General features: G+C 41.2%; 1 protein-coding gene across 1 annotated transcript in view; it reads left to right on the forward strand.

Moving 5' to 3' along the window:
• The window catches only part of LOC125021688 (protein turtle homolog B-like), a 109094-nt gene that overhangs the window by 49261 nt on the left and 36757 nt on the right, over positions 1-23076 (forward strand). The window contains exons 6-13 of the mRNA XM_047607829.1: positions 5880-6021; positions 10839-10984; positions 15800-15942; positions 16084-16224; positions 16304-16420; positions 16945-17095; positions 18318-18441; positions 22306-22481. Coding sequence (XP_047463785.1) covers positions 5880-6021; positions 10839-10984; positions 15800-15942; positions 16084-16224; positions 16304-16420; positions 16945-17095; positions 18318-18441; positions 22306-22481 — 1140 coding nt within the window. The remainder of the gene's footprint in view (positions 1-5879; positions 6022-10838; positions 10985-15799; positions 15943-16083; positions 16225-16303; positions 16421-16944; positions 17096-18317; positions 18442-22305; positions 22482-23076) is intronic.

The following is a 23076-nucleotide window of genomic DNA, read 5'->3' on the forward strand; positions in this document are numbered from 1 at the left end:
TCTGTCTTCAATCTCCTTTTTTTCCGGAATTTGAAAGTGAACGTGGTATAAATGCGGTTGTTTGCAACAGCCTTCAGTTTGATAAGCCTTGCCAAGAGGAGAAATGAAAAAGCAGCAAACCTACCAGGTCATGTAATTTAAAGATCGCTGCCCCAGATGATCACGGCTGGCTGGTTATGACCTGACCTCATCTGGACTGAGGGAACTGGGGTCCAGTCACCGGCTCAAGTGATGCATTTTCACTGACTTTTTGCCAGATTAATTGCTATTATTCTTTTGAAAAATCAACAAAGTGTAAAAGACATGCCCACTTCATAATAAATGACGGACTATGTGTTCATAAAATGCGATTGACGTTAGAAAAAGAACTCAGACTATACTACGGGACGGAAAGCACACTGACAAAAGAGTGCGTTGCAGTGGTGGTTGGTTGGTGAGCTACTTTGGTCCAGATCTCAAAAATGATGGATTGACATGGATTGACATTCATGTTCCAAAACATGGGTCTTAGTAAAATGTTGGAACAGCTGTTGGATATTCTGCCATGAAACAGGACGCAGGCATTTACGTAACCTTCAAGAAAAATAGCAACAACTTTTTAATTTAGTGCAACAGTCCAATACCAAGGGTATTAAATCTAGCCTGTATTTTAAATGATCGCTACGCTAGCTGGCAGGATTCTTGACTTAAGCTTTAAGGTCAGGTGATATGAGGTCAGGTCTTGACCACCGCCGTCCACTCAGCCCTCAAACACCTGGACAATAAGGACTTCTATGTTAGAATGCTTTAACTCAGCATTCAACACAATCATCCCCCAACAGCTGATCTGCAAATTGGTTGCTGGACTTCCTAACGAGGAGACCACAGGTAGTTTGGGTCAGCAGTAACACTTCAAGCACCATCTCCTTGAATAGGGAGGATCCCCAAGGATGTGATTTGAGCCCCTTCACTCTGTAAATTTTCAAATCACAATAATTTCCCCTGATAACTGTCCTGGCTTCCTTTAAATCACTGCTTTGATGATGATTTTCTTTTTTTGTAGTTAAGACAGTGCGCTTTTCATTCATCACAGGACAGACAGTTCATGTGTCGCATACAGTATTTCCTTTTGACTAAGGACAAAGCCGGGGCTCAGCCAGAGTGGTTGTTTGACCCGTCCTGTATAATTTACGGGAGAGACGGATTAATAGAGGCCCTCCTGGAAAGCCACTGAGCGCAGATCAGCTAAGAGACTACAGTGCCAACAAATCTCCAGCACTCAGCTAGTTCCAAAGAGGGCGGGTTGGCACTCACACGCACATACACACTCCAACACCAACAACTCTGTCATCCAGCACAGGCCTAGTCCTGGTCGTCCTGCTAAGGGACTGGCAGATGGAAATGCTCTGCCTGTTAAAGGATCAGGCTGAAGGCTACGGATCAGAAGTAACATATGGAACTAACGGTTTACAGTGGCAACACTGCCGCAACTATATTGTGTGTGCATGTGTGTGTGCTGAATGCATTCTTTTAAGTATGTCCTTGGGTGAAGCGACGTTATGAGCAAATTAGAAATTCAAGGATAACTGTGTGTGTGTGTATATAAATCTTCAGGGGAAAGCTTTTCAAAAGTTGTTAAGAACCAGTCATTGACTTGATGGCAATGCAGTGTACTTGTACAGTATTTAGATTTGACAGCTGTGGTAATCTTGAGGTATTTGTTGCAAGGGCTTTCAGATGACAGGGGTGCTAAAGAGAAGGGCTAAGTTGCTGACAAGGTAGTGCTCTGTTTCACTGTTCTGGCAGCCATCCTAATTGGAAGATACAATGCCGTTTGTGCCCTTTGCTGGAAAATTGTGTATGAAGAGTTTTTCACAGCCCCCAAAAGAACTACTTGCTTCACATTATGGAGATGAATATGTCACTAAATGTTATTATACAATGCAAATAGTTGGGTTTTCCAACTGCTATAGAACCATCGACCTGAAAAGTCCTTACTGTGGCTTTTTATGTTAAATATTACAGTAAAACTGCATTCATTTTGAATGTATTTGGTTCAATCACAATAAGAAGTATTAAAATAAATCCTGTTGTACTTAAAGCCAGAGTAATTAATTAAAACCCCAACCCTTGTCTTAAATTTGAGAATAAAAAGGAGGAAACAGGGAAACCAAATTGAAAAACAATTCTTGCTGTTCCTATTTTAAATTTAAAACGCAAATTATACAAAATCCGAATCACAGATAATAAATTATCTCAACTCAAACTCAGAGGGAGCTCATCAACACACCCCTAACACAGGCCGATTGATTGCTGCTGGTGCTAGTGAAGAGAAATGCTCAACGGTGAAGAGAAAAGACACAAGACGTGTGCAGAACCATTGAGTACATAACACCCAAACCGCTGTTTGTCCTTTCACTTGTGGTGTCACCCTATAGTCAGTGTGCTGCCGGCCATCACGCCATCTGTTCATCTCTTCTGCTTGATCCCAATTCCAACATCGTGTTCCAGCAGTCTACGACACATAAGCCGCTGGCTGTGACTGTACGACCTTGTCAGTAAAAGCAGAGGGTTGTGATCAATAAACACAGTTAGAAGAGGAAACCTGGAGTCAACTCATGCCACAAATTTTTTCCACTTAATTAAATAGCAGCACACGTGGTGACATACACATCTCACAGCGTCTTGCGACAGGGAAACTGCAGCCAAATAAGCATCAACCTGTAGATTAGTTAGGGGGTGTCCATAGCAGCCAGGACAAGAGCACTGCAGATGAGAGACATCTAAGAAACTTACTGACACTCCTCTGTCCATGCAGATGGATTGCTGCTCAGCTGAATAATACCAGCAAAAAAACTTTAACTTACGCTTACTGGTGTACATATTGCAGTGTTCCTGCCACTGTTAGGCTCACACATCTTAGTAGCTTCCCATCAGGGATGCTCTCAATGGCGTGAAAGCTCCTTATCACCTGAGAGGGAAGTTTAAAGTCCTTTAAGAGACTAAAGGGGGCTAGGGTGACGGGACCATGGCATGTGATGTGCACACCTAGTACTTAGTTACTGGCATAACTTCTCCAGGTTTTCAACGAGCCATAGGTGCGCAGTGAGAACAACAGCAGTTGTTGGAAAACGTTCACAGCTGCTTCTGTTCTAATATAATTCACCGGGGAACATCCTTCTATTGCGGCCAACAGTTACATCACCTACTGCATAATCATTCATCACTGTCACATTTACATTACTCCCCTCACTTGTAAGTAATGTTTGCACTAGGAAGATGGTTTTTGAGTGTTGAACGTGCTTAAGAAAGGTCAGAGCCGCCTGTACTTTCCCAGGAGACTGGAGTCCTTCCAGGTCAAAACCATGCTTCAGATGCTCTGTCACGCCGTGGTGGCCAGCGTCGGCATCTACGCTGTGGCGTGCTGGGGCAGCTGTGTCAAAGCAGCCGATGTCGACAGACTCAACAATCTCATCAGAAAACCCGTCATGGCTGTAGACAGTGTCTAACAAGGGCCGCCACAGAAAGCTGCAGTAGGTCTTTGCCATCAAAGGCTGTTATTCTGAGGTATAACTCCCCCCACTCCAGTAAGGAACAGAATAGGAAACATACACTCACTTGTTGCTTTATTAGGTACACCGTTTTCAATTGCTTGTTAACACAAATCAGCTAGTCAGCCCATCACATGGCTGCAATTCAGTGCAATGTGGTATGGTTGTTGGTGCCAGACGGGCTGGTCTGAGTATTTCAGAAACTGCTGATCTACTGGGATTTTCACACACAACCATCTCTAGGGTTTACAGAGAATGGTCTGAAAAAGAGAAAATATCCAGTGGGCAGAAGTTGTGTGGATGAAAATGCCTTGTTGATGTGAGAGGTCAAAGGAGAATGGGCAGACTGGATGGAGATGATAGAAAGGCAACAGTAACTCAAATAACCACTACAACCAAGGAATGCAGACTACCATCTCTGAACGCACAACACGTTAAACCCTGAAGAAGATGGGCTACAGCAGCAGAAGACCACACCGGATGCCACTACTGTCAGCTAAGAACAGAGAATCTGAGACTACATTTCACACAGGGTCATCATAATTGGGCAATAGAAGATTGGAAAAAGGTTGCTTGGTCTGACGAGTCTCGATTTCAGCTATGACATTCGGATGGCAGGGTCAGAATTTGGTGTAATCAACATGAAAGCATGGATCCATCCTGCCTTGTATCAACGGTTCAGGCTGGTGGTGGTGTAATGGTGTGGGGGATATTTTCTTGACACACTTTGGGCCCCTTAGAACAAACTGAGCATGGTTGAGTATTGTTGCTGACCATGTCCATCCCTTTATGACCACAGTGTACCATCTTCTGACGGCTACTTCCAGCAGGATAATGCACCATGTCACAAAGCTCATATCATCTCAAACTGATTTCTGGAACATGAGAATGAGTTCACTGTACTCCAATGGCCTCCACAGTCACCAGATCTCAATCCAATAGAGCACCTTTGGGATGTGGTGGAACGGGAGATTGGCATCATAGATGTAGATCCAAACAAATCTGCATCAACTGCATGAAGCTATCATGTCAATATGAACCAAAATCTCTGAGGAATGTTTCCAACACCTTGTTGAAGAATTAAAGCAGTTCTGAAGGTAAAATGGTTATATAAAAACTTGACTCATGAATCCAAACATACAGGCAGACAAGTTGCAAGTTTATGCAGTTGCTTCAGTTCTTCTTATTCTTCAGATGAGGACTGTCTCAGAAAAAAACAAAACAAAAAAAACATTTTTTTTTCTTGACCTAGACACATTCAGGTGCCTTACAACTGCCCAGTCTTACTGAGCCCCATTTATGTGCATTATAACCTATTTTTGGAGCTATTTCCACATACTCACAGACAGAAGTGTTGAGTGGTCCTCCAAACACTCAGTGTGTGATAGGTAGCTGAAAGCAAAAGAAGGGCTTTCAGACCAAAGTCAGTAAGGTAACACACATGGTCATGGTCAGAGGAAGAAAATGATTGCAAATCGCTGTATAAAAATATCAATGCGGGCGAGGAAGATGATCCATCTGGCACAGCAAGCATTACTCAGTAAATTCTCATAATCCTGTACTGAGTGCAAAATAAGTATGTGATATGGCTCCGAGGTCTGCACTGACATTAAAAAACGAGTTTGTGTGTGTGTGTGCAGATAAATCCCCCACATGACCCTCACCGAGTATCTTAACTGGATGTTATGTGATCAATATTTGTTCTGCAGACGCTGTGGAGGCAGATTTTCATCATAAAATTACAAAGTGGCAGTCTGGATGGAATATTGCCTGCCACGTGTGGTAAATTGAATCAGACTGAAGTCTGGCAGGATAATTCAAGAGTCCAGTTTGAGAGAGAAAACTTGCAGAATGATTTAGCCCAGCAGCCAAGATACTCCCGCCAGATAAAGCTTACAAGCCTAAGCATGCTTTAACAAACACTGTACCTCAGTTCCAGTGGATTGTCCTCCCCCGGTCAAACTGACATGTTCCATTAATTTGTGATGCCTCCACTGTGTCATTTCTGAGATGAGTTACAGTATATACTCAGTGTAATGTTTTACTATTTATTGGAGGACCTTGTTCATTGATCAGTGAGTTTGTCCTCTAGACTAGTTCATATTTACTGTCTCTTACCACTTGTTAAAAAGGAGCCTAAACTTTTAGAGACACATCTTATTAAATCAACAGTACAACACAAACAACAGGGGAGTACACAAAAGCTTTATTTTTTATTATTCATGTACCATTCAAATTGAAATGGATTTCCCAGCAGGTTCTATATTAAATTGGCGATGTACTTTGGAAGAATTAATCTTGATTATGACTTCATGTTTGTCTGACTGTCTCCCGTGCGTTGTCCACCAGGTCCTCCGTTTATCGTTTCACCACCGGAGAACATCACGGTGAACATCTCGCAGGATGCCTTCTTCACCTGCCAAGCGGAGGCCTACCCCCGCAACCTGACGTATACCTGGTTCTGGGAGGAGGACAACGTCTTCTTCAAGAAGTAAAGTTATGATCGGGTTCATTATCGTCTGCCATATCACCTCACTTGTCTGCATTGCACTGCATAGGGCTTCAACAGGGGGTCCTTGGAGGGACTGCGGGAGGGGGGGTTGACGTTTTTCATGTATTTTTTATTTTTACACACAAATTTAAATATCTTTAAATACACATTAACATGAATCCAACATATTTTAGTAAAGTGAGAAGGGATAGCTTAATACTGAATGCAAAATTCTAATAATAATGTACATTTATAAATAGCACTAGGACGAGTTTAATATAGAACATATATAGTAGTTTTAGCAAGATCATACATTGGGGTTGTGAGTACACTTCCAGTTCTTGCAGTAGTGTTGAAAGGGATATAAAAGCAAGCATTAAGGGAGACACAATGGTAATAAATACTGTAGGTATAGGGGAGCAGAGGAAAGGAAGCTTTTGGGTTGCTCTGACAAGAGTTCGACCACCTATTTCTTCCTTTTTTCACCAAAAATAATTCATCTCAGCTCGAGAAACATATCTTTTCATGTAGAGGACAACTTGAACGCAAAACATGAAATTCCCAAACTCAGTCGTAAATTTATTCACTGCGTCACGTTGAGAATAAATGGTAAGTCTACAGTGAATCCTTAGCTTACCACATAGCCGCCCTCTTTGTGGATTTAACATGTTGGTTTCACGTCTATACTTAGCTGTACTTTCAGTGACTTGCTGTGAACACAGATGTGTCATGGGTGACACATACGAACAGCACGTGTCGCACGAACGGCAGCTCGAACGTGACTGAGCACTGTCCTCGTGTCAGCTTTATGGAGGTATTTTGAGCTGAAGGAAGAAAAAAGTTGCTTATGTAACGAGGGGATGAAGCCTTAGAAACTATAACACTCCAAAGTTAATTAAACTTAATTCTAAAGGCGTTCATCCAGACAAATGTATAAATACTTTAACCAGAGACATTATGAAGTTAGCATCAGTATTAAGGCTGTTATATCATTATTGGGTTTTACAAGAGAAAATGGCATCAAATCATTGCTACAACATAATGTCAAAATGTTCACATCCTGAAATGGTAATTTTTTTTTCTTGTCAGCTCAGTTCACAAGAACATTTTTTGCTAAAACCCTTCTTGAGACCACAGTAAAAATTTAGCTTAGGGTTGTCTGTGCCAGCTGAATGAATAACAGAATAATTACCAAGCACTTACCAATCTAGCCATCCTTTCTAAAGTAGGCAGCAGGATTCTTAACTATTTAACATTGCACTGGGTCGTCTATGGGACAGCAGTAGCTTTTTGAACCAATCAGAGCTCTGTACACGAGTTGTGTTTGAGTAAATGCTGCATGCAATATGTCACTTTCTTATGATTTCATTGATAAAAACCGACACAACCAACACATGTTTTCAAAACAAAACAAAAAATCAGACAAACCCAACTTCTTATTTTTTAACCGTGTGCCGACTTTACGCAAAAACAATACCACTTAGAGTGACTCTGACTTTTGTGATAGACGCTATTGGGTTTTGGCTTTTAAAAGAGACCAAGACCATGCATGAGCTCCAAAGTGTTCATGAACAGCATTCAATGTAATTTGGGTACATCCTGAATAGCGTTTTTGTGTTTGTTTGTTTGTTAGTTTTTTGCAAAAAGTTACAAAACTGACAAGAACTTCTTTAAAGAGAAGTGTGCCCCTTGTGTTCGCTGTGGTAATTAATCAAGGCTTCACCAGCAAAATAAGTTCTTTAATTGATTAGCATTGATGTGGTGAAAAGTGACAGCACATGTCCTCCCCCTCCTCAATAACACCGTTGTTTTTTCCAGTATTGATACCAGTGATTCTGTTCCATCAAGGGCGAGAAATCTCTCAAGCCGTAGCTTGATGGTTCTGTAACAGCCACAAAAATAAAAAGTCTTTGACAGACTGAACTCAACAGTAAGTATGTTATGTCATTTGCGAGTTGATTCATCCGAGCCAATCAGCTTCAGACTATGTCCAGACTATGGCCACTACACAACTGCAGGTCTTTTAAGAAAAAAGTAAAAATAAAAAATACTACATTGTGTTGACATGACAGACAGGCAGACGAACATTACTGGCTGTAAATGCACATGTCATTGCTGCTAAAGTGAGTGAACATATGGATAGAAATCATCACTCATCTTGTTTGATGGATTTACAGCGATGTCCCTCTGCATCATTGCAAGCAGTGACATTTCCACCTCTAAAACCAGCCGTCATGCATCTCTGCATCTCTGTAGTGGAACGGGACAAGCATTTCTTGCCTTATTAATATTGTAATTTTATTGCACACACTGTGTTGTTGCTGCTCACAAGATGTTGTCGCTTGATTTGTTTTCTGATGTTTTAACTGTTAAACTCTTCTTATATTCAAGAGACACCCTGGGAATATGTCTACCCTTGAAACATTATTTAACGGCTTATATCTACAAAACTGGTTGTAAGATGTTAAAATGAAAAATAGTTTATTATTACTATATAAGGTAATGGTTATTAGGGAGTCAGCTGCTGGAAATTTGCCCCTCTATGTCTGAAAGCAGGCTGTCATGAACGTATTGCTTTGTCTTTATGCTGGAGAGCCAAAACATGACGAGGGATGGCCTGATGGCATTTTATCGAATCTCGATCCAAAGGAGCTTATCAAATTCAAATCCCTTTGAATCCCACATCAAATCTTTTTAGGGAGGTTGTTTGATGGGGAACGAAGACTCCTCTGGGTTAAAACAAAAACTACATTTGCCTTCCACCCTGTCCCGTCTTTTTTATTTTTCATGCTGTCGTTCCACTGCAGAAGGAAAATAGAGGCTGTCGACAGGGCATCGGTCAAAATCACTGTGAAGGGTCGTTGGTGCCCTCACGAACATATTCCAATAGAATTTAATTTTCATCAGCGTGTGAACTGACATAATAAACATTTTATATATGTATTTTTCCATTGCAATATTTATATAACATACACATTTCCCCGGCTCACTGTATTCACCACTTTCACATGAAGCCAAAACAAACTGCAACAGGTCACAAATGTATTAATTTACCAAAACTAACAAATCTAACTTAAACATTCTGTTTATAATACAATTACTTTTCATTAAACACATTGGAAAAGGTTTGATATACTTAAGAAGGAAACACAGTAGTGAGTGCTTCCACAAGAAAAAGCTCAGGACAAATTAAATGTGTTGCTTGCATTATCAGTCTGTGAGCACAAACAACTAGCTCACCACCATGTATGGCTAAATAAATCTGTAAGATAAGCCTGATGATCAGTGTGGTTTGGCCCAGACCGACCTTTGGATGCAAGCTTTAAGTTCTTAAGCCACCCATAGCCAGGATCACAGAGCATTTCCATCTGCCTTGCGTTACCACACATTTGATTGTTTTGAATTACCTTAAAATAAATTAAATAAAAATTTGGATATAATAATTAAGGGTTTCTTCTCAAAACTCCTCCAGATGGTACAGATTCTGTAACGATGAGGTCTACACAGGGTAGTTTAAGGAATTACTGACATATTTTCCAAATACATCTCTGAAAGGACCTTAAAAACTTCTAAGCAAACTATGTTCAGTCACCAGAGCAAAAATGTTCCACTAAAGACTCGAAACATCTGGTCTAATCTGGAATCAGAGGGAGCACAGTGAAGGACTTTAAATTATCTTAGGCCTTGATTATTGAAAGAGGCTGGTTACCGTTCGGCAGTCCCAAATCTCCGAGCTGCCTCAACTCAACTCTGATGTTTTAGGTAGAGGAAGAAGAGATGCACCATCTTTGTCCACTGAAACCACTGACAGCACTACAGTGAAGTTTTAAGACATGGCTGATTAGTAGAGTGCCATTTTTTTTTTTAATACTGCAGGTCTTTTAAAATTTAAAGAGGAAGTCCTCTGGTGTGATGAAAAATAGAAAATCCACTTCTCTGCTTCCATTTTAACCTTTCCCTTTTTCCAATCTGTCTTACAAGAACCACTGCGTTGACCTTTAAGCCGTAACAGAATTTAGAATTTGCAGCTCACCTTGCCTCTGAAGTTGTGATATCAGTGTATCAGAGTAAACCGCACAGTTTTGAGATTTATCAGACTTTATTGGAGGAGAATCTCAGAAGAGTCGCTGACAATACTCGAGTAGAAAAAGCTCAAAAATGTGCATAGACACAGCGCTTGTAACCAAAAAGAGACCACACGGTAGAACACCTTTTGATTTTTGCAGGATGAATGTGGAGCTTTGAAATCTGGAGGTACTGTGCACGACGCTAAGTCAAGCATGAACCCAGATCTCTGCGATCCCTTTCTTCTGTTCCACCGCCCAAACTACAAAAGGAATGATTTATATGGTTTTTATAAGAAGGAAATATTGCTATCAATAAAGCCGTCAGCGTCAAACTCGCATGCTGGAATCATTTTTGTGCTACAAGGCGAGTAACTAATAACATTACACTTTCCTATGATTTCCAGCTACCTTTGAAGTCTTTAGACGTAAAGTTCCTCTGCTACCAGCCTCTCTGCTGTGAATCATGAACCAAGCTGGGTGGTGCCAAACATCATTTATATCGAAGTCAGGGCTGTACACCCACTGAGAAATGACCAACAAAGAGCTGGAAATTGTGCCACTGGCTAAATGTATTGTCATCATCTTCACGGGGGTCTTGCCTCATGCGGTAGTGACAGTGTGCGTGTACGTCTGCCCATGAATGTTCCCCGGAAGAAAAATATTGGGTACCAAGAAAGACTTAAAGTCAAATTAATGTCACCTGGCTGACTGCTCCTGGTCTAAACACGTCCCTTCTCTTCATCTCCGCAGTGACCTAAAGCGCAGAGTCAGTATTCTTATCGACGGCTCCCTCATCATCGCCCAAGTCAAGCCAGAAGATGCTGGGAAATACACGTGTGCTCCAAGCAACAGCTTGGGCCGACCACCGACTGCCTCTGCCTACCTAACAGTGCAATGTGAGTCCTCTTCTTCCTTTACACTTTGGCTTTTTGTTTCTGTATTGTAAGGGCTTCTCGAATTTATTGCTAATTAAAGCCATGTTTTAAAGGAAAGACTACCTCACTTCCATTATCATTTACACATAAATCATGTATTTTTCTGTAAATGATGTGACGTAGTCTTGGCTTTAAAACTTGAATGTAATTAGCAATAAATTTTCAATAAATTTGAGCTTGGAATCCAGATATATTTTTAGATATTTATTTGAGATTAGCATTATAAAAACAGGACTCTGTGTCCTGCATTCATCAGTTCAGATTCCTATTATAACCTGGGATTTTAACTGGGATTTAAAAAAAAACATTTATCCCCAGTATTGGTCAGTTTTGGACATTCAAGATATTTTCTTTTCTATAACCATATAGCAATATTTAAGACTCCATTGAAGACACTTAATATAGAATTGTGGAGTGAAAATGATAAAAAAACAAAAAAAAAGCAAAATATGTTTTAAATTCCAATTTCATGAACCCTTCGTGGGGCAAGAAACCAAATTTGGTAACTTCAACTCATTTTAAATTGCGTCCCCGTTCCTCTCAGTGAGGTTTAGAAGCATGTGGTTTTTTCATACAGGCAATCAGAGAAGATCAAGGAAACATTCTCAGGTCAAATGTGGTCTTCAGGGTCCAGCTCTGCGTGAACGCTGAGCCTAAGTGCTGAAAGAAGTGTCTGAATCACCACTTATGTTCTAATGGTCTAAATACATGTTTACACTTTTTACCACTTACGTGTAAAGGAACCATATATGGTAAATACATTCATCTTGATTTTGTATATGCCATATAATAACACTCTAGGGTTGAAATTAAGAACATTTCAATGAGTGCCCTATAAAAGGTTAAAGTAGCCACCTTCAGCTTTGATACCATCGTGGCACATTGCTTTTTCAACAAACCCCAGCTGTGTTGAATAAGTTGACACATATTTTATTCAATAACATGTTATTTATAAGGTGCATTACAGAACCCGTGGGGTGAAACCTTATAATACAAGCATATCATATTACAACAGACCGAGCTCTAGATTTCCACAGGTCTGTTTATTTCACCAAGGAGTTCTCTAATTGGTCTTCCTCTGTAGTAATGTCTTTGCAGCGCTCGCACCACGAGTCCTAATAAGATGATATGGCCTCTAATCTGCAGTTTTATTTTTATTGTGTCTGAGGCTGGCAAACCTTAAGATGTTTACCCAAGGGGGGATCCCCAATTTCCCTTTCTTGGAAGTTCAAATTATCTAGACTTCATGTTTTTCCTTTGTTAGTTAAGTAGTAGGGTTATTTGATGTGTCGTCAGCGATACACAACTGAAGACCACAAGAAAGTCCACCACTAAACTTGTGTTAATAGAAACCAAGTCCTGTTAACTACCTCATGGAGCTGCTGTAGATATCGTCAGCAATCATTAATCATTAAACAAGGTGGTTGAAGGATTCTAAAAAATGAGTTGTGAAAGTAGTAAACCTAAAGAAAGACAATTAAGCAGATGCAACCAAACTTGTATTTACTCGCAACCATCCTATCTGTGTACAGAATAATGGTTCCCAATATAAACTTGCTTTCCAACATGAAATGGTTCGACTTCTAGGAAAAAGACTTCTTTCCAAAAAAGTAGCCGATACTGTAACAGTTAATCTTTCTTAATGGGTTGTGTCACTGTATGGGGTTTGTCCTGAAAGTAAACCAACTCTCTTAACAATCTGTCTTTCTTTCTTTGTAGCTCACCACTGTTCCTTGTGTCTGTACTTTAAGAGGATGCTCTGTTACTGTTAAAAGTCATACCCTGTACTGTTGGCTTGAGTGGCATGTCCAGAAGTCATCTCATTTGTCTGGAAAACCGAGTCAGTGCATCCTCTGCAGCGTGGAATTGATTTGGACACTCCAACAGTGTCGAGGCTAACTCTGTTCTACCCTTCAGCCAAAACCCCTAATCCCACCAAAACACCCGTCTGCCTTCTCAAATAGACACTTTCCTATTTTTTCTTCTGTTGCTTCCTCCAAACTCTCTTTTGCCTCCTTCTCTTGCCTCTGCCTCCCCCTACCCTCTCCCCCATTTCTCATTTGTACTCATTTATGCATATGTATTCATGTGCACAGCAACACATCTTCATCCCCCCCCCCCCCCCCGTCTCGTGGGTTGCTGCCTCCTCGCTCCTCTCCTCCCATAAAACACCCTCTCAGTTCATCAGTCGCTGCCAGCTCCAGCCCGTGTGATTTTTTGTCACTTCAGAAAAGCATCTGGCTAATATTTGACAATAAAAGCGGAGTCGGGACGAGCCGTTACCTTCGACGGGCGCTGACTGGCCACCGGCCGTAGCCAAGGCAACAGACATTTTGAATTCCCTTGCTCTCCTGTCTCCTTCGGCGACAGCGCGTTAGATCGTGGTGTGTAGTGCGTACGGGTGTGTGAGTGTGTGTGAACAGAGGCAACACCAGTAGTGGGAGGGAGGGAGGGATGGAGGGAGGGAGGCGTGAGAGGCGATTACATCATTGCTATAAGACTGGGGACTTTTCTCCGTCAAACTGCAGAGGGCTCTCTCCATCTTTCTGTCCTTTTCTTTCTCACATTCTCATCTTGTCCTTTTGTTCCCCCTTCATCCCCTTCTATCAACCCCTCGACATTCGCCTCTCCTCCGATTGTTCCGAGTCCTCCTTCGTTCTTCCGTCTCATTCTGTTCAAATCCCGTCTCCCGCACTCTTCCCCCCGTCTTTCTCCCTGAAGGGCTTTGCCAGTGAATAACTTCCCCACAGCATCTTGCAGTGGGAACCAGCGTGTCGTGAGCGATAGCGCCGTCTGAGGGGCTATTTTTAGAAGCTTGGCTGATATTCTGGTCTGTGGTGCTGGTGGCAGGGATCCTCGGGGCTCTTTTGTGGCAGAGCGCTGGCGGGGCCAGCGGTTTTGGCATTCACAGGACGGCTGCTGTAGTGCAAAGTTGTTTTGGCAACAGTGCGGTTTATTCCACCTCACCAAGTGACACACAGTCGTCCCCCATCTTTCTGCCAGCGTTCCCGATCACGTCATCCTCCTCTCCTCCACCGGCTTCTCTCTACCTTACGTCACCTCTTCGCGTCTCTCTCCCTCTCACCTATTCTCTTTCTCGCGCTCAGCCTCGCTCATCTGTACCGCTTCACCAATAGCGTCAGCCCCTCCTCCTCCTCCTCCTCCTCCTCCTCCCTCCTCTCCTCTCACTCACACCATCTTTCCTCCTTATCACCCAGCGCCTACTGTGAAGCTCTCCTCTCTGACCTCATTTAGGCACCTACTCTTTCCTCCCCCGGCTTCTCTCCGTCACTCCAGGAATCCAGACACAGGATGAAGTTCTGCTTCTGATCCGTCCACCTACTGCTCTTTCCTTTACTGGGCTCACCACCCCTTTTTTTTTTCTTGTCTGCCTCTCTTTGCTTAAAGGGTAAACATCACCTTGTCGATATCAAATTCCGCTCATTTAGAGAAGATTTACAGAAGTGTTGGAACTCAGGCCCGAGTGATGTGAAGCAGGCTAGGTGTGATGCAATGTGATTGCTTAATATTTTGAATAAATGTCACAAACATGAACAAGCAAGCAGATACAGTTTCAGATTAATGGTTTATAATAGGGCTGTCCCGAGGAAAAACACGATCTGAACTTAAATAAATTTCAAAACAGCATGAAGTTGGATCAGTGTGTTTGAGGAAACTTTTTATTGTTGTCCTCATTTTTCCACATTTCTTTGTTAGTGTGAACGCACACTGAGTCCTGAGTCACATTAAAGACCTCGTACTCATCAGGGGTGCTCTTGCGTCATTGTAGTTTTGGCTCATTTATTTACAAAGTTCATTAGTAATGAGCGTTTTAAAATATTCTGTCCTTGAAGCTGTTGACTAAAATCTGTACAGAATTAATACATTATAAATTCAACTTCCAGAAATCCTAATTTAAGTTGTCAATAAATAGCTGACCTATCAAGCTTTCTTTTTGTCAATTTCCATAAATGTTATCAGCATATAAAAAGATTTCTCCCTCTCACTCACATAAGAATATACAGAAAAAAACAAGATAAAAGCAGATACAAAATAGACAATATGAGAAAAATATAGTAAATAAATAAAATCAGTCCGTATACAAAAGTTCAATGTGCAGTTGATGATTAATTATTTCTACTGAATGACTCCGTAGTTAATTAAACATGTTGTGATTCCAGTGTGTACATTAATAGCCACTGAATTTCCTTTAATAGCATTTTATTACAGCATAGAACAGATCCAGACTTGACAAAGTAATCAACTATGCATTGTATACAGGAGACTGATGTATAATTATTTAACCTGAGTTAATTGATTTAAGCTAAAAAACTTTTCTCTCTGAAAGCTAAATAGCAAAATGCTCATCAACACCGGCTAGAAGTGCTACCTACGCTCTCACTCAAGCTGAAACCACCTTTTTCAACCAGGTTTTTTCTACACGAGAACTGTTTTTAGTCCCATTTGAATCTTGTTAAAACAATATCTTGTTTGGCGCGAGCACACATTTAATTTCACATCATGAATAAAACGCTTGTGTACCGGAGTTGAACGGCATAAATTGCAAACGCGCACAAATGCTGCTCTGAGACCAGCTGCGCTCCACATAAATAAATTCATTTATCATGTTGCGATGAGCTCACTTCCCATAAACTGTGTGATTTCCCAAGATTCTCTCCACATCTATTATAATCATCAGACGCCGGGTTCCCCCACGCTATGAAAAGATGTTTTATCACTCTGCTTTCCCTGTGTGTGTGCGTGTTTCCTCTCCAGATCCTGCCCGTGTGGTAAACATGCCATCTGTCATCTACGTGGCCATTGGTCTGCCTGGCTTCATCCGCTGTCCTGTAGATGCCAACCCTCCTGTAACTCTAGTTAAGTGGAAGAAAGAGGGCCTTCCTTTACGGATAGATAAGGTGAGTTGATGCAGCGCTGCAGCTTTGGTTCCACTCACTTTACCGCACGTCATTCTGGAAACGTATTAAGCCACTTTTATTGATCTGCTTAACAAAACGCTGCTGTTCCTTGTTCACCGGCTGTGATGTCTCCGTTCACAGTACCCTGGTTGGAGCCAAATGGACGACGGGAGCATCCGTGTGGCAGAGGTGACAGAGGACTCTCTCGGCACCTATACCTGCATGCCTTACAATGCCCTGGGTTCCATGGGATGGTCCCCTCCCGCTCCCCTGGTGCTAAAGGTATGCATGTTTAAATAGCTTAATACTTTTTATGCGCGTTATCTAGGAAGAAGTGTAACTCTACCTTGACCCTGTGCAGGACCCTCCCAAATTCTCAGTGGTTCCTGGAGGGGAGTACAGGCAGGAGGCTGGGAGAGAACTGGTTATCCCCTGTGAAGCAGAGGGAGACCCCTTTCCCAACATCACATGGAGGAAAGTAAGATATCCCAGACTCTGCTTATCTCAATGCGACCAGATGCCTGTGTTTTGTTGTGTTGCTTTTTTTTAATTTTCAGTGTTTTCCACTGAGAAATCTTAATTTTGGAAATATGTGCCCGTAGTGGATGCTCAGATTTGAATTGCACTACCGTATGTCAGTTTAGCATTGCTAATCACCCTTTAACCGTGTCTATAAAATATGCAATCAAGAGAATATATTAGATTCCATGAGCTGTTTGCTTTGTTAGGATTCACGTCTGATAATGCCAGCTGACTTCTGTATGATGAGCTATTGTTTCTGTCTCCCATTTATTGAACACATTCACGATTTTATGTCCTCTCATATTTAAGTGAGATACCGAAATCAGCATAATTGAAGCGGTTTTGTTAAGTATCTGACAACTACTGGTTGTTTCTTCAGATTTGTGAATCTTGTATTGTGCGTGCTAATGTTATCTGCACCTTTCTTTCTTCACCTCTCTTTCGCTGACTTCTTCTTACCACGGCCTGGGTGGGCTGTAGGTTGGGAAGCCCAGTAAAAGCAAGCACAACGTTCTGCCCCGAGGCAGCTTACAGTTGAAGTCACTCACCAAGGAGGACCACGGGGAGTGGGAATGTGTCGCCACCAACGTTGCCACGAGCATCACTGCCAGCACGCACGTCCAAGTCATAGGTACCGACTACGTACAGGAATCAACAACAACACTCATACACACTTATACAGAAACGAACATAAATAAATCAGATTCCCGTATTTCCTCTAATAGTGGCCGGTATTCAGTTAATAGTCGGGTCTCTTATAATGGCCGGGGGCGTGGTTTACACGAACAAATCAAGGCCGGCCTCAAATACAGGCTGGGTGCGCTAGTCAGCCAATTATAAATGTAGTAACACAAATGTGCCAACAGATGGCAGTAGCTACATTTGCAGTGCCACATGAACCCAGATTTTCAATGAAATACTGTCGAAACAACAGAGAGATTTATCAGCATGGCGTAAAGAAGAAAACTTGACATTGAGTGGCAAAAACATGGTGAAATGTATCATTAAATACAGCGAGACCAGGGAAACTGTGGATCTCAGATCATATTAAGGACACCTGGACACGACAGTGATCCATATGAACTAGTATGGATTTGGAAAGTGGATTAGTTTCAGTTAGTTTCAGTTCATTTCAGTTATGATAAATGTAGCTAAATAAAAGATGCTAACGCTAAGCTTTACTGAGAAGTAACGTTAACCATATAATACTGTAGGGTCTGATTGGGCGTTAAAAGGATGATGAGGAGTGATCACAAATATTACGTTTATTATTTTATTGTTATTTATTGTTGGAACTGAAATAGATGCTGTCGAGCGTAACTACGCTAAAACAACAACATTGACAAACTTATCTGACAGTCCTCCCAGACGTAACTTAAAAAGTATATACTGGTATGGTACCGGTATTAAACGAAGGGATTTAGGAATAAAGTCCTCCCTCTAATGAAAGACGGCTGAGTAAATATAGGCCCCGCCCACTATCAGAGGAGATACGATATCTTTATTTACCACCCCAAATACTGACCGACAAAGCCCTGTTCCTTAAAAGCAGCTTCTCTTTTCTTGCTGTTGGTTTTTGGACGAGACGAAACATACCACTTAAAATCGAGTACAATTACCGTCTTACAGATCGGTTCCCTGCTACTTTGGGTGAAGTACAGTATTTAAACAATAGAACTGGGAGTTGGTGTTTTGTCCCATTAGCCAAAATATTCTGTTGTTTAAGTTCTTCACTTAAACATTACTGAGTCCACTTCACAGTCATTTCCTGACAAGCAAAATAAATACTGTACCACAGCAGGGCCACTCAGTGACTAATGTTCCCTTTTAACACCTGCTTTCACTCTCTGCAGGCACAAGCCCCCACGCCCCCACCAGCGTCCATGTGGCAGCATCCTCCACCTGGGCCAATGTGTCCTGGGAGGCGGGCTACGACGGAGGCTTTCCGCAGACATTCTCAGTCTGGTATGGCCATGTGTGAGTCATCCCAGCATGCTTTGCTTCCTGCTTTTTCTTCTTACGAGTTGTCCTTTTGTTATTTCTGAACATGTCTTTTCCAGGGTTGTGTTCAGAACAGTTGTGAAAGCACACGAAGATCCGGTGTCAGTGAGTCTGAATCTCTAATTTTGGATTTTTGGGAAAACAAAATAAACAAAACAAAATGACTGTTGCAACTAAACTGAACATGACCCAAAGATCTCTGTCCTGCTGCTGCTGCTGCTGCTACTTTGCCAATGCTTGACCGGAGCCTGGGTGTGAAATGCTCTGTATATTTAATTGCATGGTAATCCGGTGTAATTTTAACCAAGATTTAGGGGGTTTTCACTCAATTGTAATACACCAATCAGGCAAGACATTATGACCTTTGCAACCTCATCAGAGAATGGACATGGGCCTCATGAGGGTGTCCTGTGGTGTACACCATGTTCATGTAATTGTTTTTTTTCATTGAGTTGTGTGTGTGTGTGCCTCTGTCAGGCTGCATCCTGCTGGGGGTGTCTGCTCTGGTCCAGGTGGGTGGTACACGTCTAGGTAACATCCACATGAATGCCAGGTAGCAAAGGTTTCCCAGAAAAACATTGTATTGTCACAAATTGGTCAGTGTTACTTACTTCTCCCGCCAGTGGTTTTAATGTTGTGGCTGATCAGTGTATGACAAATTTAATGGTGTAGTGTAGAAGAAATATCAGACTATTATGCTAGGTTGGGATTCCAGGGGTTAATACATCTGAAAGTGTACAGTGTTTTCAAGAAGTATGAAGTACTAAATAATTAACCCAAGCCGAGGGAACCTATTTGATGGGTGTTTGCGGTACCTTGAGCAACTAGAGGAGCAACTAAAACAAATTTTAATTTAAGCAAATTTCTGTATGAACCATGCTCCAGGGTCTTCTATTAAAATAAGTGCATATTCAAAGAATATCTTTTGCTTTGCTGCCAACATGAAGCATTGGACGAAGTATCTAGAGGTTATACGCGTGTGAAGGTACATGGGGCCCATAGTGAAAATGCTCCATTTCAGGTATTGGGTTCCAACTTTGCTTGAGTAAACGTGGAGTATTTGCCTGTGTAGCCAGAATCAAACCTTATCAGGGTAGTGCACAATGAGTCTGCTCACACTCTTTTTGGATTTCATTATGTTTCAACCCAATACAGAGAGGAAGAAAAACACTCTCTGCAGACCCCAAGTGCTCTGTTTTGTAGAACCTTAATGCTAATGGCTCAGTGTTCAACAGCTCTGAAAACAGACTGAGCTCATTTGTATCCATCTGCAGATGCTTTTCATCCAACATTGGTCATCTCCAAAAGGGCCACAACATAAATGCTGAGCTGTGCTGGAATAATTAGTGGGCGAGTGAAGATTAAAAAAAAGTTCACACACACAATTCAGTGTTTTAGCCTGAGCCATTTGGCTAATGTTTGTTGAGCTGTGGAACACTGGATCCTTTTATCCCTCAGCTATCAACTCATAGACATCTGAAACAGAAAAGGTGCCCGACTTAGACACCTCTCTTGTAGGGAGTTTTAAGCCAAACAGGTTGGAAACCACTGCTGTCATCTATAACAGTGGCTGGTATTTTAGACACTTGTAAACATCCAATGAAATGAAAAGCAACTAACTACACTGTTCTACTAAGCTAAAAGCAGCATTAGCCACAGATCTAACTAAGAAACTAGTCCAGCTAGTGAAAGCTGACTGTTGGCTCAAGATAATTTAGCCAATTTTTCTTTGATGATGAAATTTAAAATAAATATGCCACTAGTTAACACTGTTTACAAGAGTTCTGACTCAACATGCTGCAACTAATCTGTGTATTTCACCAACACTCAGTTTTACTCACTCAGTCTGACTTCACTGAACTTTCATCACTTCTTAAGCTTGTGACAGTAACATGTAGACATCAGTTAAAAGAAAATGAACTGTATTGTTCTGTTGAGCACCCAGTACCGTTTGATGTCCCTTATTAGATCAGATAGTGAAGGTTTGAATTATCATCTTTAAACAATTTTCCAGTCATTGCACATGTTCGGAGCCATTATATGCCTGAAGTATAATCACTGGAAGGAAATGAGGCAGTCAGCAAGAAACTAGTTTTGGCTTTCTGTTATGTGAGGTTATAGCCGATTTCAGAGGTGTATGGATTACATTATAAAACTAAAGTACACTGTTTATAATGTACCACAAACAGAAAGGTTGCATAGGTTGACCTATACGTTGGTAGAGACTGACTCAATATATTTTGAGATACCTGTACTTGGCTATTTTACTTTTCATGCTACATCATACAGTACTTCAACTCCACTACATTTTGAGAGCTTTAGTAAGTAATCACTTTCAAATTTAGGATTTTGCATGCATAATGTAATGAGCTTTAAAAATGCAGCACAGTGTTGAATATTAAACCACTGTTTCTTTAATAGGAGTCTTCTGATTCCAAACAACTCATGCGGCCTGATTTCAATGAATTTCAATAAAAATAATCAAAGTATTTTTATACTTTTACATTTCCTGCTAATACTTGTGTATTTTTACTAAATGCATGTTTTAATGCATTTTTTTTTGTAATGTGATATTTTTATATTGCTAAATTCATACTTTTACTCAAATGCATCTGGAATACTAATAAATCAAAAGAACCAAAAGCTGGGATCTGCTTACTGAGTATAGATTGCAGTAAATACACCAGTGAAAAACCACGATATCCGTGATATTCATAGTGACAGTGAGCGTCTTTGGACATTTCTCAGATGGCCTCGACAGTCCTGCTGTCATTCAAAAGTAAAACATTTTGCCTTGATCTGTATTTTGTTACTACTAGGCATGAAGTATACGTTTACAGCAATGATGTGCAGCTCGATACTGAAATATCGATACCTCCGATACCAGGTCTTTATGCTCTAAAATTGATTCTCAAATCAAAGTGTCGATTCTTTCGATGCTTCAGTCATTCGAGGTAATGCAGTAACGCAGTGGAAAGTAACTGAACTGTTGAGTTGTGGCAACACAACAAACCCTGGTTAAACCACAACACAGACAACACATTTTTGAAGTGTTTGAAGGAGCATTTTCACACATTTGTATGATTGTTGTATTAGCTCAGCTGTATAGTAAATGAGGCCGCTACCTTGATATACTTCTGAGTTTAAAGTAAATAAATAAATTACTGTGATGTCTTGTATTCTTTATGAAGCCATGGTTTGAAATGCACTATTTTTTTTTTTTTTTTAATTTATCAGACACATTAGAGTGGATTTACACAAATGACCTGTATCGGATCAGTATTACCGATACCAGCCTGAAGAATCATATCGTAAAGGAAATCGGAGGTATCGAACAACACTAGTTTACAAACCGTCCTCCAAAAACAGATATTACATTCCTATCGCTAAGTTGCAGAAATGTAATCGGTTGATAATGGGCTACAGGGAAAAGGATTTCTTGCAACTTCATGAACCATTTGTGCCATTTTATTCTTCAACAGATTCAAGAGTGTTGTCGTCTTTGCATGTCTGCTTTATTTGTTGTGGGTGTACAGTTGATGTTGAAAGTACGGCATGGGCAAACAGCAAACTGCAAAGCTGAGCGCAGCATGGGCTTAAAACCAACCCTCAAGTGAAATCCATGTTGTGAACAATCAAACAAATCATTTTCGAATATTTCATGTCGGATCAGTGATGATGAAGAGAGTGTGTTCTATACCACGTCCCCATTGTTCTGTGACTGTGTAATGGTGCTGGTTTAGAGTAAAATAACCCTAACCCTAATCTTACCGAGTCTTAATCAAACCTGAGTTGTCTTTCCCGTCTTTCTGCTCACCTCCCGCCCTGACTCCCGCGCAGGCTGAAGAGGGAACGCTTAGGTCCACATGACTGGCTTTCCATACCCGTGTCTGGAGGCCACGACTGGATGGTGGTGCCCGGCTTGGAGCCAGAGACAACATACCAGTTTAGCGTCCTGGCCCAAAACAAGCTTGGCACAGGCCCCTTCAGCGAGGTTGTCACTGTGAACACTCTAGGTGAGTATGCCCGCTACTTTTCTAGTCAGTCAGAGAGATTCATCCAGTAATGAAATGAATTTGGCTGCTGCTCAGGGCGACAATCATTCAGAATCATCTTTTTCTTATCCGACTTCTTTTCATCATGTTTAGTTGTATAAAGTTAATAAACCATGTTAAATTGTCCAAAAAAAAAAACGATGATTAGACCAGCTCATGTAAATTGTCCCTTTATTTCTAAGTTAATGATGCACATAGAATGAGCCCTGCAGTGATACAGCTGTATATATTTTTTTACTGTAAATGAAGTTTGACAACTTAACATTTCCCACCCCCTCTGTGGAAAAGTCAGTCCCTCTGCATGAGTGCTGGACCTGTGACTAAAAGACTGAGCTGCACTTCAAACTGTTCATACTGCATTCATGGCTGTGGATGTTTAGTGAGAAAATCCAAAAAGACTAAATCAGATCTCATAGGATTGACTGGTTTCAACCGCTCAGTCAAAGACAGATCAACCTCAAACTATCATTTCCTGTTTCCTATGTATTATGAAATTACAGTATCCAAAAAATGCATTTTTTCCAGGAAAAAATAGGATCTATAGCTGAAGTTGAAT

The sequence above is a fragment of the Mugil cephalus genome, chromosome 15 (assembly GCF_022458985.1).
Source record: "Mugil cephalus isolate CIBA_MC_2020 chromosome 15, CIBA_Mcephalus_1.1, whole genome shotgun sequence".
Taxonomy (NCBI): Eukaryota; Metazoa; Chordata; class Actinopteri; order Mugiliformes; family Mugilidae; genus Mugil; species Mugil cephalus.